General features: G+C 35.7%; 1 protein-coding gene across 3 annotated transcripts; it reads left to right on the top strand.

Moving 5' to 3' along the window:
- Positions 1–4,002: 4,002 nt before the first annotated feature.
- On the top strand, positions 4,003–11,722 carry AsnRS (asparagine--tRNA ligase). 3 transcript variants are annotated; one of them, XM_019051930.2, is made up of 8 exons: positions 4,003–4,111; positions 4,690–4,745; positions 5,604–5,752; positions 6,102–6,363; positions 7,108–7,265; positions 7,845–7,988; positions 8,582–8,730; positions 9,501–11,722. In XM_019051930.2, the coding sequence occupies exons 2-8, from the start codon at positions 4,715–4,717 to the stop codon at positions 10,273–10,275; spliced, it is 1,668 nt and encodes a 555-aa protein (XP_018907475.1). In that variant the 5' UTR covers positions 4,003–4,111; positions 4,690–4,714; the 3' UTR covers positions 10,276–11,722. The 3 variants fall into 3 exon arrangements, with proteins under 3 accessions (XP_018907475.1, XP_018907476.1, XP_018907477.1); XM_019051931.2 differs by having other exon boundaries at positions 4,078–4,145; XM_019051932.2 differs by lacking the exon at positions 4,003–4,111 and adding an exon at positions 4,179–4,250.
- Positions 11,723–12,369: the final 647 nt, after the last annotated feature.

The raw sequence follows: 12,369 nt of genomic DNA, 5'->3' as shown, positions 1-12,369 counted from the left end.
CTACAAGTAGCATGAACAGGGAGTCAAAACGCCTTCAATTTTTTGAACGCAATACGGACATCCGTCGAGGTTATATAGTTGTACCAAGGCGCCGCACATTGGTTCCCAGACCCGATCTAGGTGGCATTAATTCGAAAAAATGAATTTTGGAAAAATTAAAATTTGACTCCACAGATTGATAGTGCATACTTTCGAGAGTAACTTGGCCAAATATCATGAAGATTGGATCATTAATAAGGAAATGATAAGCACCTAAAGGTGAGGCCGCGAGGTACTTTTGGGCGGACTCGCACCAGTTTTCAGTGTTTACTGTCAGGTCCTATGATTTGAAGTTCATCACACAGAAATAGATGCAAATGTGAAGTGTTCTGTTATGGTGTATCAAAAATATAAGGCATGTTAAAGGTTTATACGTTCTTACTATCTTTCAAAAACGTGTCTATACATCTAGACAAGCCGTTAGACAAAGCGTTATTTTCTACTAATTCCAAGCAAATTTTTACAAAAATGGCTCTAGATGAATGTCTTGCGCCGGTTCGCACGCATACAGACCTACTGTAGTAGTTAGTACTAACCCTAAACTTGATTTTAGTGCAATAAAATTCTGCGCATACTTGCGTCCCTGGGGGTTAGGGCACTTTGAATTTCCAAAACCGGCTTTCAAGAAATAAAGAATTGACACACTAAGGAGCTTACTGCAGACCTCAGATCCTTGGGAATATGAATACTGCATTTTTTACAGGTCATGTGGGTTCTCAAGTCTTCATAATCGTTAAGATGATTATTTTTTACTTTGTCTATACCTCTAGAGAAGCCCATAGACTTACCACAGCTCCGGTTTTTTGACTGGAAATTTTACAATTATGACTCAAAATAAAGGCCCTGCGTAGGTTCGCACACGTGCAGACCGACTGTAGTAGTTAGTGCTGACCCTACACTTGATTTCGGAGCAAAAAAATTCTGCGCATACTTGCGTCCCTGGAGGTTAGCGCACTTTGAATTTCCAAAACCGGCCTTCGAGAAATGAAGAAAATTGACACACTGAGGAGCTTACTGCACTACTGCAGACTCCAGATCTTTGAGGACTGCATTTTTTGCACATCACGTGAGTTCTCAAATCCTCACAATCATTGGGATGATTATTTTTCACCTTGTCTATACCTGTAGAGAAGCCCATAGACTAAAGACAGTTCCCGTTTTTTGACTAGAAATTTTACAATTATGGCTCAAAATACAGAACACGTGGGTTCTTAAATCCTCTCAATCGTTTAGATAATTGTTTTTCACATTGTCTGTACCTTTAGAGAGGCCCATAGACATAGCACTGTTCCACAGAAAAGGAGCTTACTGCACTCCTCGCGCATTATTCCGTGATTGTATGAGTAAATGTCCTCTAACTTAACAACGAATGCTTATTTCTTTCTTGGTTCATGATTTCTTCGTGTTTTTATTCTCTCAGGTTTGTAAGGCTCTGAAATCATCGCAAGCTCACAACTTTGTTTAAAAAAGAAAAAAAAAGCAAGTGTGACACCTCACTCTTTTTGATGCGCAATAAAATATTATACCGATGAATATTTTCCTGCTCTTACAGACAGTAATCATTTTTCTTTCAAAATACTTTGTTATTAATTTTGGTTTCTGCTTTCCTTCATTGAGTGAATATGCTTATGTTCAAGTAAAATATTTATGTTACGTATGTTTAAATTGCCGCGTATAATGAATTTAAATGTATTTTTTGAATTATAGACGAAGATCGAATCTTAATTCATAGTTATTCTGATAACATAATAATTCTGATAGCATAATTGTACCATTAAATTACAAAGCTTCAAAATTTCTGTTGGTTTTAAAGCGCGGCGAATCAAGAAATCAGCGAGCATTGAGGTTCAAATAAAGTTCTTCTTACGTGATTTGTCAACACTGTATGAACAACTCGAATAGTGGGATAAGCAGTTTTCTTTGGTACTGGAATTTATTTTCCTCAGGGAAACCACAACATTTAGGAGGTATATTTTACCAGATAATACCAATTCCTGGTTCACAAAATTATACAACATTGCCCCCCCCCCCATAAAAAAATTAGTAATTAGAGGACAAATCCTCGTAAATTCATCGATAGTTTTTGATGATAAATCAAAAAAGGTTGAAAAATATATCAGTCCAGGAATTCAGCCATGTTAAAATATTATTAATGTAGTATTAAGTATGAATTTTCAAGCTAAATGCAAATTTACCACCTTATGCTAAATGACACAGTCAAATTGACTTCAAATTCGTAATTAGCGACCCAAAGAACCCCTAGACACATATATAACATGTCATCATCAGTGATATTCTAATTAATGCCACCTAGACCGGGCCCTGGAACCAATGTGCGCCGTAGCAAACGCGTCCCATTGTTTATCGATACAGACGAATATAAGTTGAGAGAGGAAAGTCATAATGCCTTCAATTTTTGCATACATATTTTTGAGCAAAATGAGAAACGACGTTCCTCCATTTGCGACGTTGCAGACTTCCTTAGAAATTTTATTTTTCTTTCGAGAAGCTGGTCAACATAAAACTTAAATTCTCCATGATTTTTCGTATTCGATAGCAGAAGATTCGGTTCAAAATTTAAAGTCGTAAATTTGGATTGCTTCTCATGGAAGAGATGAAATTAGAACGGAAATTTTGAAACACCGCAATGGAGATACGTGGTTTCGCACTTCAGTCGGTGCGATACGGACTCCATCAAGTTTAAATACTTGCATCAAGTCCCCGTCACCGCCGACCAACGCGTCTGTCGATCGAATCAACTACAAGAAGTATGAGCAGGGAGTCAAAACGCCTTCAATTTTTTGAACGCAATACGGACATCCGTCGAGGTTGTATAGTTGTATCAAGGCGCCGTAGCAAACGCGTCCCATTGTTCGTGTTTAACGCACACATGTTGTCACCCTCACACATATTGACACACATGTTGTCTACATTCATGTTTAAATATTAGAATTTCTACAGATAATTTAAAAAGTAGGTAAATTAATAAAACTGAAAAAATACAATAATAAATAAATGGTCGAAACTTCATTTAGATTTTCCACGGAGAAGATAAAAAAAAGTGGACATCCCGAATGCCATAAAAAGTCATTTACTTTATAAAAAAAGACGAAGCAATATCTTGCTCCGGTGAGATCTAGAGATCTATACTGAGTAGATTCTCACAATTTTTCTTCTTCTTCATTTCTGTTCAGCGGTGTGTATGAGAATTTGCCAAGTTCGATCAGATTTGAGCCTCTGACAATCTTCGATTTTTTAAAACTTGAAGGCTTTTCGTTTAAGTGCGAACGCTGCAATCCCATTTTTTCCTTGTTGCTTCTTATGATCTTTCGCTTCCTGTTCCTGCCATTTCTCAAGCCTCCTCCGATGTTTCATTATTGCGTATAATCTCTCCACAGACCATCGAAGTTCTCTTAAAAAAAGTTTTCCGGGACCTAACGCGATGTCGACGTTTGACGTCCGTAATTTTTAAAAAAACATGTGAACCTATGGCAGTTTATGGCACTGCGCGCTGCCGAACAGTGCCGATAAAGCATTCGAGAAATTCCAGCTTCACCGACCCAAATGTGCGACCGTATTCTCGACGATAAAATAACATCAGTCTGCGGTGGCTGAATATTCAGCTGAGCTATTGTTATCGAATGGAGTAATAAATACGAATTTTCAGATTTCGACTAAAAATGCTCTCCTCCGAGGGGTTCAGTTTTAGTTTTCGTGCTAAGTGAGAAATTGTAAAATTCCTATTGACATCTTAGGTAGGTATATTAGTTCATTCTATGGCCATGGCCAAGGAAGCTTTTTCTGTCATTGCTCATTCGATCTGGCAACACTCACCAAAAAATACTACGCATAGTACTACGATGAGTAAGATGACGAAATCTTGGCCTCTCATTGGTCCATTTTATTTTGAATGGTTCATTCATAACCCGCGCCTAGATAGGATAATCAATTTGGCAACCAGGGAAAATATGAAATAAATATGACAACATGTATATGCAAACACTGCGGTTTATAGGTTATGTTGTTTCTGACGTAAATTTTGCCCTCGTGTCTTCAAATTTTTATATTCAAAGTGAGTGAATACCACCTTAATTTTGATATTGAGAGCAAGTATTTCTTCCCAATCAACATTTGTGCATCTGAGTGATAGATTTCCTTTACAGAATTTCTTTTTCCCCCAATTTTCGGTCGCCGCACCACCCGTTTATTCAGTTTGTTTATACCTTATTTCATCATGTCTGCAATGCTGTGTTTTCTGAATATTTCCTTAAAAGTTTAAATGCCACGATCCTGATAAGGAGATAAACTGCTCTAACAGATGTCCATAAATTCATATTTTCTCATGTAATTTTACAGTCCACAGCCATTATTTATACTGACATGTATTTTTGACCCTATCCCAAACCATCGTCTCGGCGATGTCTGTGAACGCTATCTGAACATTTGTCACCAATGAAAAGACAAAATATTTGGCACATGCACATTTTTGTTTTTGCATTATCGTCCCCTAAAATTCAATGAAATTTAACCCTAGCCTATAGATGGTAACTTAAGTATTGTGAAAACGCAAATTCTCATCATTGTCACAACTTCTTATCTGTCTGTAGCGTATTTCAATTGACGTTTCTTTTTCTTTTTCCTCTTTTTCAGCACTTCTCATCAGTTCCTGGTAATCATGCCGGAAGAACTAGCGGACTTATCGCTAAGTAAGTTCCTGAATAAGACTTTTATAATATGGTTTGAATGTATCTAGAACTCGCTCATCCTGTAATGCAACAAAAGTTGATCTCTGAGTAGCCCTTAATATGTTCAATTTATTTATTCTTTATACCACGTGTCAACATTATTACAGCAACTTCTCTGTCCCCTACCAGAAGCGCAGCTTGTGTGGTGGGTGTCTTGCCTGGACAAACCTCACTACAGAAATTCAGCTACCAGTCACAGATTGACATCAAGCAACAGAATAAGAGTGTAAATCATTCAACTCTACATAGAGATATGTCACCTTCCGGCCAAAGTATCATAAGTGCCATGTGGTGTTTAAAAATTTCCGCCGCCATTTTATTTTTTTATAGACAAATTGTTGGTTGAATCTGTTTGAAAATTTCACAGAATTTTCTTTGTGCTGCCATTAAAACTTAGTGAAATTTTCAAATAGATTCGACCAACAATTTCTCTGTTAAAAAAATAAAATGGGGGCGGAAATTTTTAAATATTGCATGGCGCTTGTGATACTTTTACCGGAAGGTGACGACATACAAAACTGTAAACAATAATAAAATGTAAAAAATTTAGATGAACTTACAAGAATTACTTCCAGCATTATTGCTGCCACTTAGGTAGCATTGTCTTTAGTAGCGCTAAAAAAGTTATGCTATTTTTATTAATAGGATTGAATTGAAACTAAAATAATATCTTTGCGATGATCACAACTGCTTCGCGGAACGCATAACCATGACTTCCACCAGAATCGTACACTCATGACAGAGTACTTGCCCTGTTAATGATTGTCCATGAATCATTAAGTACTAGTCTTTACTTACCAAACATATTGTTCTTTCCAGAGGAGCTGTACACATCTGAAAAACATGGATCAGACACTGATGGAGATGGAACCGAATCGAAGCCATTCAAGACAATTTTACAAGCTATGCGCCATGCAGGCAAAGAACCTTTTCCAGTCATCTATGTAGACAGTAAAGATGAGAATCAAGTAAGTTTGTAATCAATGTCAGTCATATGATTTGAAATAGACGACTGTTTTAAGTACTGATGAATCTAAAGCTCTTCAAATATTTTCTCTCATTAATTAATTGACCACTGTTTTCGATGACTGATAATAGACAAATTTATTGAAAATTCTGCGTTTCTGAGACTTAAAATTAAACATAGTCTAAAAAAATACTAAATTCTTACCTTCAAAAAATAAATGTCTTGCCATGTTTAATAAAACCACAAAGTTGCAGTGCAGTGAGCAACATTTGCCCTTAATCTCACATTTTGTTCCAAGTCCTCATGTATCAAACTTTAAAAAACAGTCTCTTCCTAACTTTTACTTACAGAAGTTTGAACCAGCAGCCAAATCGCAATTGAAGAAAATCAGCAAGATATGGACGAGGGAAAGTTACAAGACAGCTGAAAAATCGAAAAGAGAAGATGAAAAAGCAGAGCAACGTGCCAAAAATATTGAAGAAGCGAAGAAGATTAAGCTTCAAGAAGACTCCACTCTCCCTCCTGCCAAATTGGTTAAAATATTTGGTTTAGAGAAGCATAGAGGTGAACGTGTGAAAATCTATGGCTGGGTTCATCGCTTGAGGCGTCAAGGTAAACCTTTCATTACAATATTTTGGTTTGGTTTTATCAATCATTTAGAAGTGATATGACCATAGGGCTTTTTTTTATCGCAAAACAGGGTGGAACATAGGTACTGAAAGGGAATCCCAAGTTATCAGGACTGATTCTAAGCGTTCCAAGTGGTAGAAAACTTCAAACTTGGTGGTTGGTTTGATTTTTTAAGGACAGAATCTTTCTCAAATTAGCCTAGGATCACATCGGAATTTGATCTACACCCATCTTGGAAGAGCGATCCATTCACTCCATCCTGATCCACTGGAACGCTTGGAACTCGGCGGAGGAACAGAATAAAAAAATACCGATGTTCATCAGGATCCACTGCGTTCCGGATAAAAAAAAGCCTTCATTGTCTCAGCTTTCAAATTATCATGTTCAGCATTACAAATTCATGTAAATTTGGAAATCATGAAATCAGTTGATCATAATCAATACCGTTAGATTTTGGAATTGCATTATTTCAGTCATGACTCACGAAGATTTAATGACCAAAGTTGATAGACACACTCTTTAAAATGAAGGTACTTAGAATTTTCTTTAAGGCCAAAATAGCCCTTAGTACTTAGTGGCAAAATGAGAGTCTAGTGCAATTTTTTTGCTGTCTGAGTGCCCGTGTGCATTGTCCAAAGGTCATTAGCAATCAGTCGCTAATGTTATAAATCATCTATGGTTATTCTCTCTTCCTAAAGAAATTCAACAATGCCTCTATACTTTCAGGTAAGACATTGATGTTCATCACTTTGAGAGATGGAACTGGATTCTTGCAGTGTGTTTTGAATGACAACCTGTGTTTGACGTATGAAGCAGTCACGCTCTCTACAGAGTCATCTGTTCTTCTGTTTGGAACTGTAAAGGAAGTTCCTGAAGGGAAAACCGTACGTATTTTCATTCAGTCCTTATTTTACATTACTTCTTGGATTGATTATTTTATTTTACTTTATTTTTACACAAAAATTTTCAGAACATGTCACATTACGTAAATAACACAACAAATTCTATTTACATCTGTCATTCATAATGAAAATACACGACAAAGGTCACAATTGAGTGAGATTTTTCTACCAATTAAAATGAAATGCACCATCATGTCAATTTATAAATACGGTGATCAATAATTTTATCTTGTCCCAGAATTTACAGAAGAGGATGAGATTTCGGACTTCCAATCATACAGGCCTTATCCATGAGAGTTTCTCTTTAAATGAACAACAAAGTTTCAGTATTGAATACACATTATATTTATCTATAGGTGTATAATCCTCATATTATTTTTCTTAGGACTTATTTCTTATCAGTTTAATGAAAGTATGAGGAGACTTTTTGTTGATGTTGCACTGAAAATTCTCAGCTGAGGTGGAGCATGAAATTAAATTTAACATAATTTTTCCATTGACTTGATCTTTCTCCTATAAGTAAATTTATTGTAAGCAAAACTAATCGATGCTCCCTTTTAGGCTCCAGGTGGTCATGAAATGCATGTCGATTATTGGGAGCTTGTCGGAGCAGCTCCTGCTGGTGGTGCTGATAGTATTCTCAATGAAGAAGCTCTTCCAGATGTCCAGCTTGACAACAGACACATCATGATTCGCGGTGAAAATGTAAGTCATCCTGATCAATTGCTAAATGAAATGTATTTAAATGTAAGTCCCACAATCCTGCCACTCTCTCCCAGCAGTGGAAACGAAAGTCATTACTTGTCAAGCATCTCAAAGACTTTACTCAACAAGGTCGTCCTCAAGTGAAGGTCTCTCTAATTCTGAATAGTGCTTTGCTTCTATCTGAAGCAGTCTACCTGATTCTCGCAGGATCTCATATAGTCCTAATTACAGGGAAAAGGTTGTTCTGAGTAAGTTTATCATAAAAATACCAAGGATAAAAGAATCCTGGAAAGTGTCTATATACTGCAACCATCACCCTGGGCTCTGTGAAAAGTTCAATGCTTGAAATTTGCACTGCAAGATACCATGGGAATGTAGGTATAATTTATCCCACCTTCTTGGAATAGCTGAATGTTTACGCAACTTCACCATCACTCCAAATTTGTTAATACATGCGGTCACATTTGAAATTATCATTCTTTTTATTGAAAAAAGGCAGTGCTTTTAATTTTGTATTTGTGAAGATCCTCCTGCTTGCTGTAATTTTTTTTTTTTTTTCATTTAATCCAAATCTTCGTTTAAAATGATTTCAGACCTCTCAAGTCCTGAAATTGCGCTCAGTTGTGACACAAGCTTTTCGAGATCATTACCTAGCTCAAAATTATACTGAAATAGCACCGCCTACTCTTGTGCAGACTCAAGTAGAGGGTGGTTCGACTCTCTTTAAACTGGACTATTTTGGGTAAGTGAAAAATGTCCCTAAAATCGTTTTCAAGTTAGCTATACCTGTCTCAGCATCAAGAAAGTATCCATCTCATTTTTGTTGTCTTCTTTGTTTTATTTTTAATTAAATAAATAGACATTTGTACTTGGATTAAAATGAACAAAAGTGATCATGCTAATAAGTTGACTGCGTCTTTTCACCAGATCAGGGCCATATTAAAAGCTGTTCCTCAAAGATGAAAAAACAGCCACAAAAATATAAATACACATGGCTCTTAGATTTATTTCAAATTAATCCATTGATATGAACATAGTTGTGTCTGGACGTTCTGGTATGTCATAATTTTTTTGAGAAGTGTTCAGAATGCTGTCGTACCTAAGAATGCTTAATATCAGCAAGCAACTTGATAGAGAGAAAATTTCCATAGTCCTCAAACTCTGTAATCATGAAAATAGTAATTAAGGAGCTTTCCTGAAAAAGGGCACCTAGCAAAAAATTGCATTTGAGAGAAATGCATTTGAAGTTTTGATCATTACTCTATCGCCACTGACAGTGACTTTCGTTCGAAATGGGGAGTCCAAGCTGCGATGAAAGGTACCATCAGTGGCCAGAAATGAATGATGGAAACTTAAAATGCATTTTTCCCAAACGCTATTTTTTGCTATGTGCCCTTTTTCCGGAAAGCTCCTCAATTGAATAATTGCATATTAATGTCACTCAGTTAAGCTCTCACTTTCAATACCTTAATACGTATCTACAAGTAACATTTGAAATTTTCTCAATTTCAGGGAAGAAGCATACTTAACTCAAAGTTCTCAGCTGTACTTGGAGACTTGTTTGCCAGCAATGGGTGATGTTTTCACTATTAGTCAAAGTTACAGGGCGGAACAAAGTCGAACAAGGAGGCATCTGGCAGAATATTCTCATGTTGAAGCTGAGTGTCCATTTATCTCTTTCGATGATTTATTGAATAGAATTGAAGATCTAATATGTGATGTCGTGAAAAGAGTTCTTGACTCACCCTATGGCCATGTAGTTTACCAACTCAACCCTGATTTCAAACCTCCCAAAAAACCATTCAAAAGGATGGATTACAGTGAAGCTATTGAATATCTAAAAGCCAATGATATTCGAAAAGATGATGGCAGCCTCTATGTGTTTGGTGAAGATATTCCTGAAATGCCAGAGCGCAAAATGACAGACAAAATTAATGAGCCAATCATGTTATGTAGATTCCCAGCTGAAATCAAGTCTTTTTACATGTCGCGATGTCCTGAAAATGCTGTTTTAACCGAATCCGTGGATGTCCTGCTGCCAGGTGTTGGTGAAATAGTCGGTGGCTCAATGCGTATCTGGAACTATGAAGAAATGATGGCCGCATATGAAAAGGCTGGAATAGAAAGTGCTCCATACTATTGGTACACAGATCAACGAAAATACGGTACTTGTCCTCATGGAGGTTATGGACTAGGATTGGAAAGGTTCTTATGTTGGCTTCTTAACCGATACCATATTAGAGATGTTTGTTTGTATCCCAGATTTTTGGAAAGGTGCAAGCCTTAATTTTAGGAGCCCCCTCTCACTCTCTTTGCCTGGCATTTTATGAAAACCATTTTGTCCACTACCAAAGTTGATGCCTCCCTGTGGAAAATCCTTTTTTTTTAGCATTTAGTTTTCTAATTTAATTATTTGTGTATTTAACCCAGTGAAACTGTACAATTAAGCTTTAGTCGGTGGCATAACTTTGTTTTATCATCAAATTTCACATTATGAGTAGATCCATACAGCTGGAGTTCTTTTTTTTACTTGAACCATCAAAGCTAAGTGCATTTAAGAGGGACGTTTTCAATGAAAATGTCTATCAAAGAACTAGGGAATTGATCCTTCAAAAGGTATTTTACATAATTTAGTCATGACTGAAAACTTAACTTATCCATAAAAATTTATTTATTTTTTTTAATTTTTGGTATAAGTATTTCTGATTATTTATTCAAATTTTAGTTAAGTAGATCAAAAGTCAAAAGTTTCATGTCAGAATCACACACATGTATATTAAAACTAGCTGAATTTGCCAATCTTTAAGTTAAAGTAATTGAATTACTATGGAATTCTATCCGTATATTTGTGTTTCTCTAAGTTTCGAATGCAGCACTTGCAGCAGAAATGAAGGATTTTTTTTATTTTTTTAATTCATTTTTATCTGTTCAATACAAAGATTCAGGCAATTTTAGAATGATATATTTCTTCAGCCTTAGAGATTCTCAATACTCATTGCGAGACCTAATTAATTATCTTCTCTTCGTGCCTCACTTTATCTAAAAGTTGATTGATTGCAAGAAGTTTGCAACAAAGAACTAGGTCATCCAATAATCGTGCTATTTTCCAATATTATTTTATTTACTCTAAATGTGAACATCACTAGCAGAGTTTCAGGCGCATTAGAATATCATCGCTCATATTTTTTTTCACTGAGCATTTACTAGTATTCAACCGAAAGTCTAATTAATTTTGTATGTCAGGTAATTATTGTATCACTGTCTGCTCAACGCTGCTACCTAGTTGTACCTATTTCTTTTTCCTTAGATAATAAAGATCTCAGCTCTGAACCTTACCTGCAATTGTGTTCAAATTCAGCTCTAGGATAGCATACATTTTTAAGTGACCATAATAATGTCTTTTGAATTGTACAAGTACATTGTGTGGTTTCTTTTCTATATTTGCAAATCTTAGAACTTTTTTACAGCATTATGTGAGTAAATCAAAGGAAATGTTTCCAAGTTTAACTCCTCGCAGCTTTTATACATGAGGTTTTTTTTTTTTTTGTTTTTTAAAGTTGAGCGCAAACGTTTTACTCTGGTTCTTTTTAGTAATTTCATTTGAAAACTTCTCGTGTCCCTACAAGAATGTTTCTATCCTACTCAAACATCTTTCCCTAGTTTTTTTTTAATGTTTATCACCATTGTTTCCTTTTTTTATTGTAAATTTTAGAAAATAAAATCAATTTACTTTAGTTTAGTGCATTCTTTTTCCAAAACAAATGAAGTAAATACCTATCAGACAGCGTTTAGTGAAAGAGAACAGGATTTTGAAACCATCAAGAAATTTGAGCCAAGCATGGTTTTGAACATGCCCAGAGGCATATTTTCTCTCCCTCAAAATCTATGCTCCACCTAAAATATTCAGTATGCCAAAAATGTTGTCGTTAGTTTTTTTTTTACTTGAACTTGAAAGAATTAAACTTCAAAGCCAATTTGCGTTGTTTCAAAACCATGTCACTCTGTTCTCTTTTACTATCATCATTGCCCTTGTTGTCGTGAAAACCTAAGAGAATTTTAATATTTTTTTCTCATTTGAGATTTGGATTTTTGGCATCAAGAAACAGTTCAGTTTCTTTTTCGGTGCCAATTTTTTCCGTGAGAAAACTTTATGGGAGGACAGCAAGTACACTGTTAAAATCTTTAGTAGTCTACTCATCTGATTATTCAAACAATTATTTATCCAACGAGTTCCACATGTATCAGGAAAACTTCTTCATTGACAAAAATATCTCGGACTCATTGTTAGCCGTCTTTGGATTAATATTTCTCCCGCTCTAAGTATCGAGATTCATGGACCCTCCCCCTCATTTTTCCTCTATATTGTCATGAGATACGTACC

Source organism: Bemisia tabaci, chromosome 5 (assembly GCF_918797505.1).
Source record: "Bemisia tabaci chromosome 5, PGI_BMITA_v3".
In the NCBI taxonomy this organism is placed as follows: Eukaryota; Metazoa; Arthropoda; class Insecta; order Hemiptera; family Aleyrodidae; genus Bemisia; species Bemisia tabaci.
This window is presented reverse-complemented; position numbering and strand designations above follow the sequence as displayed.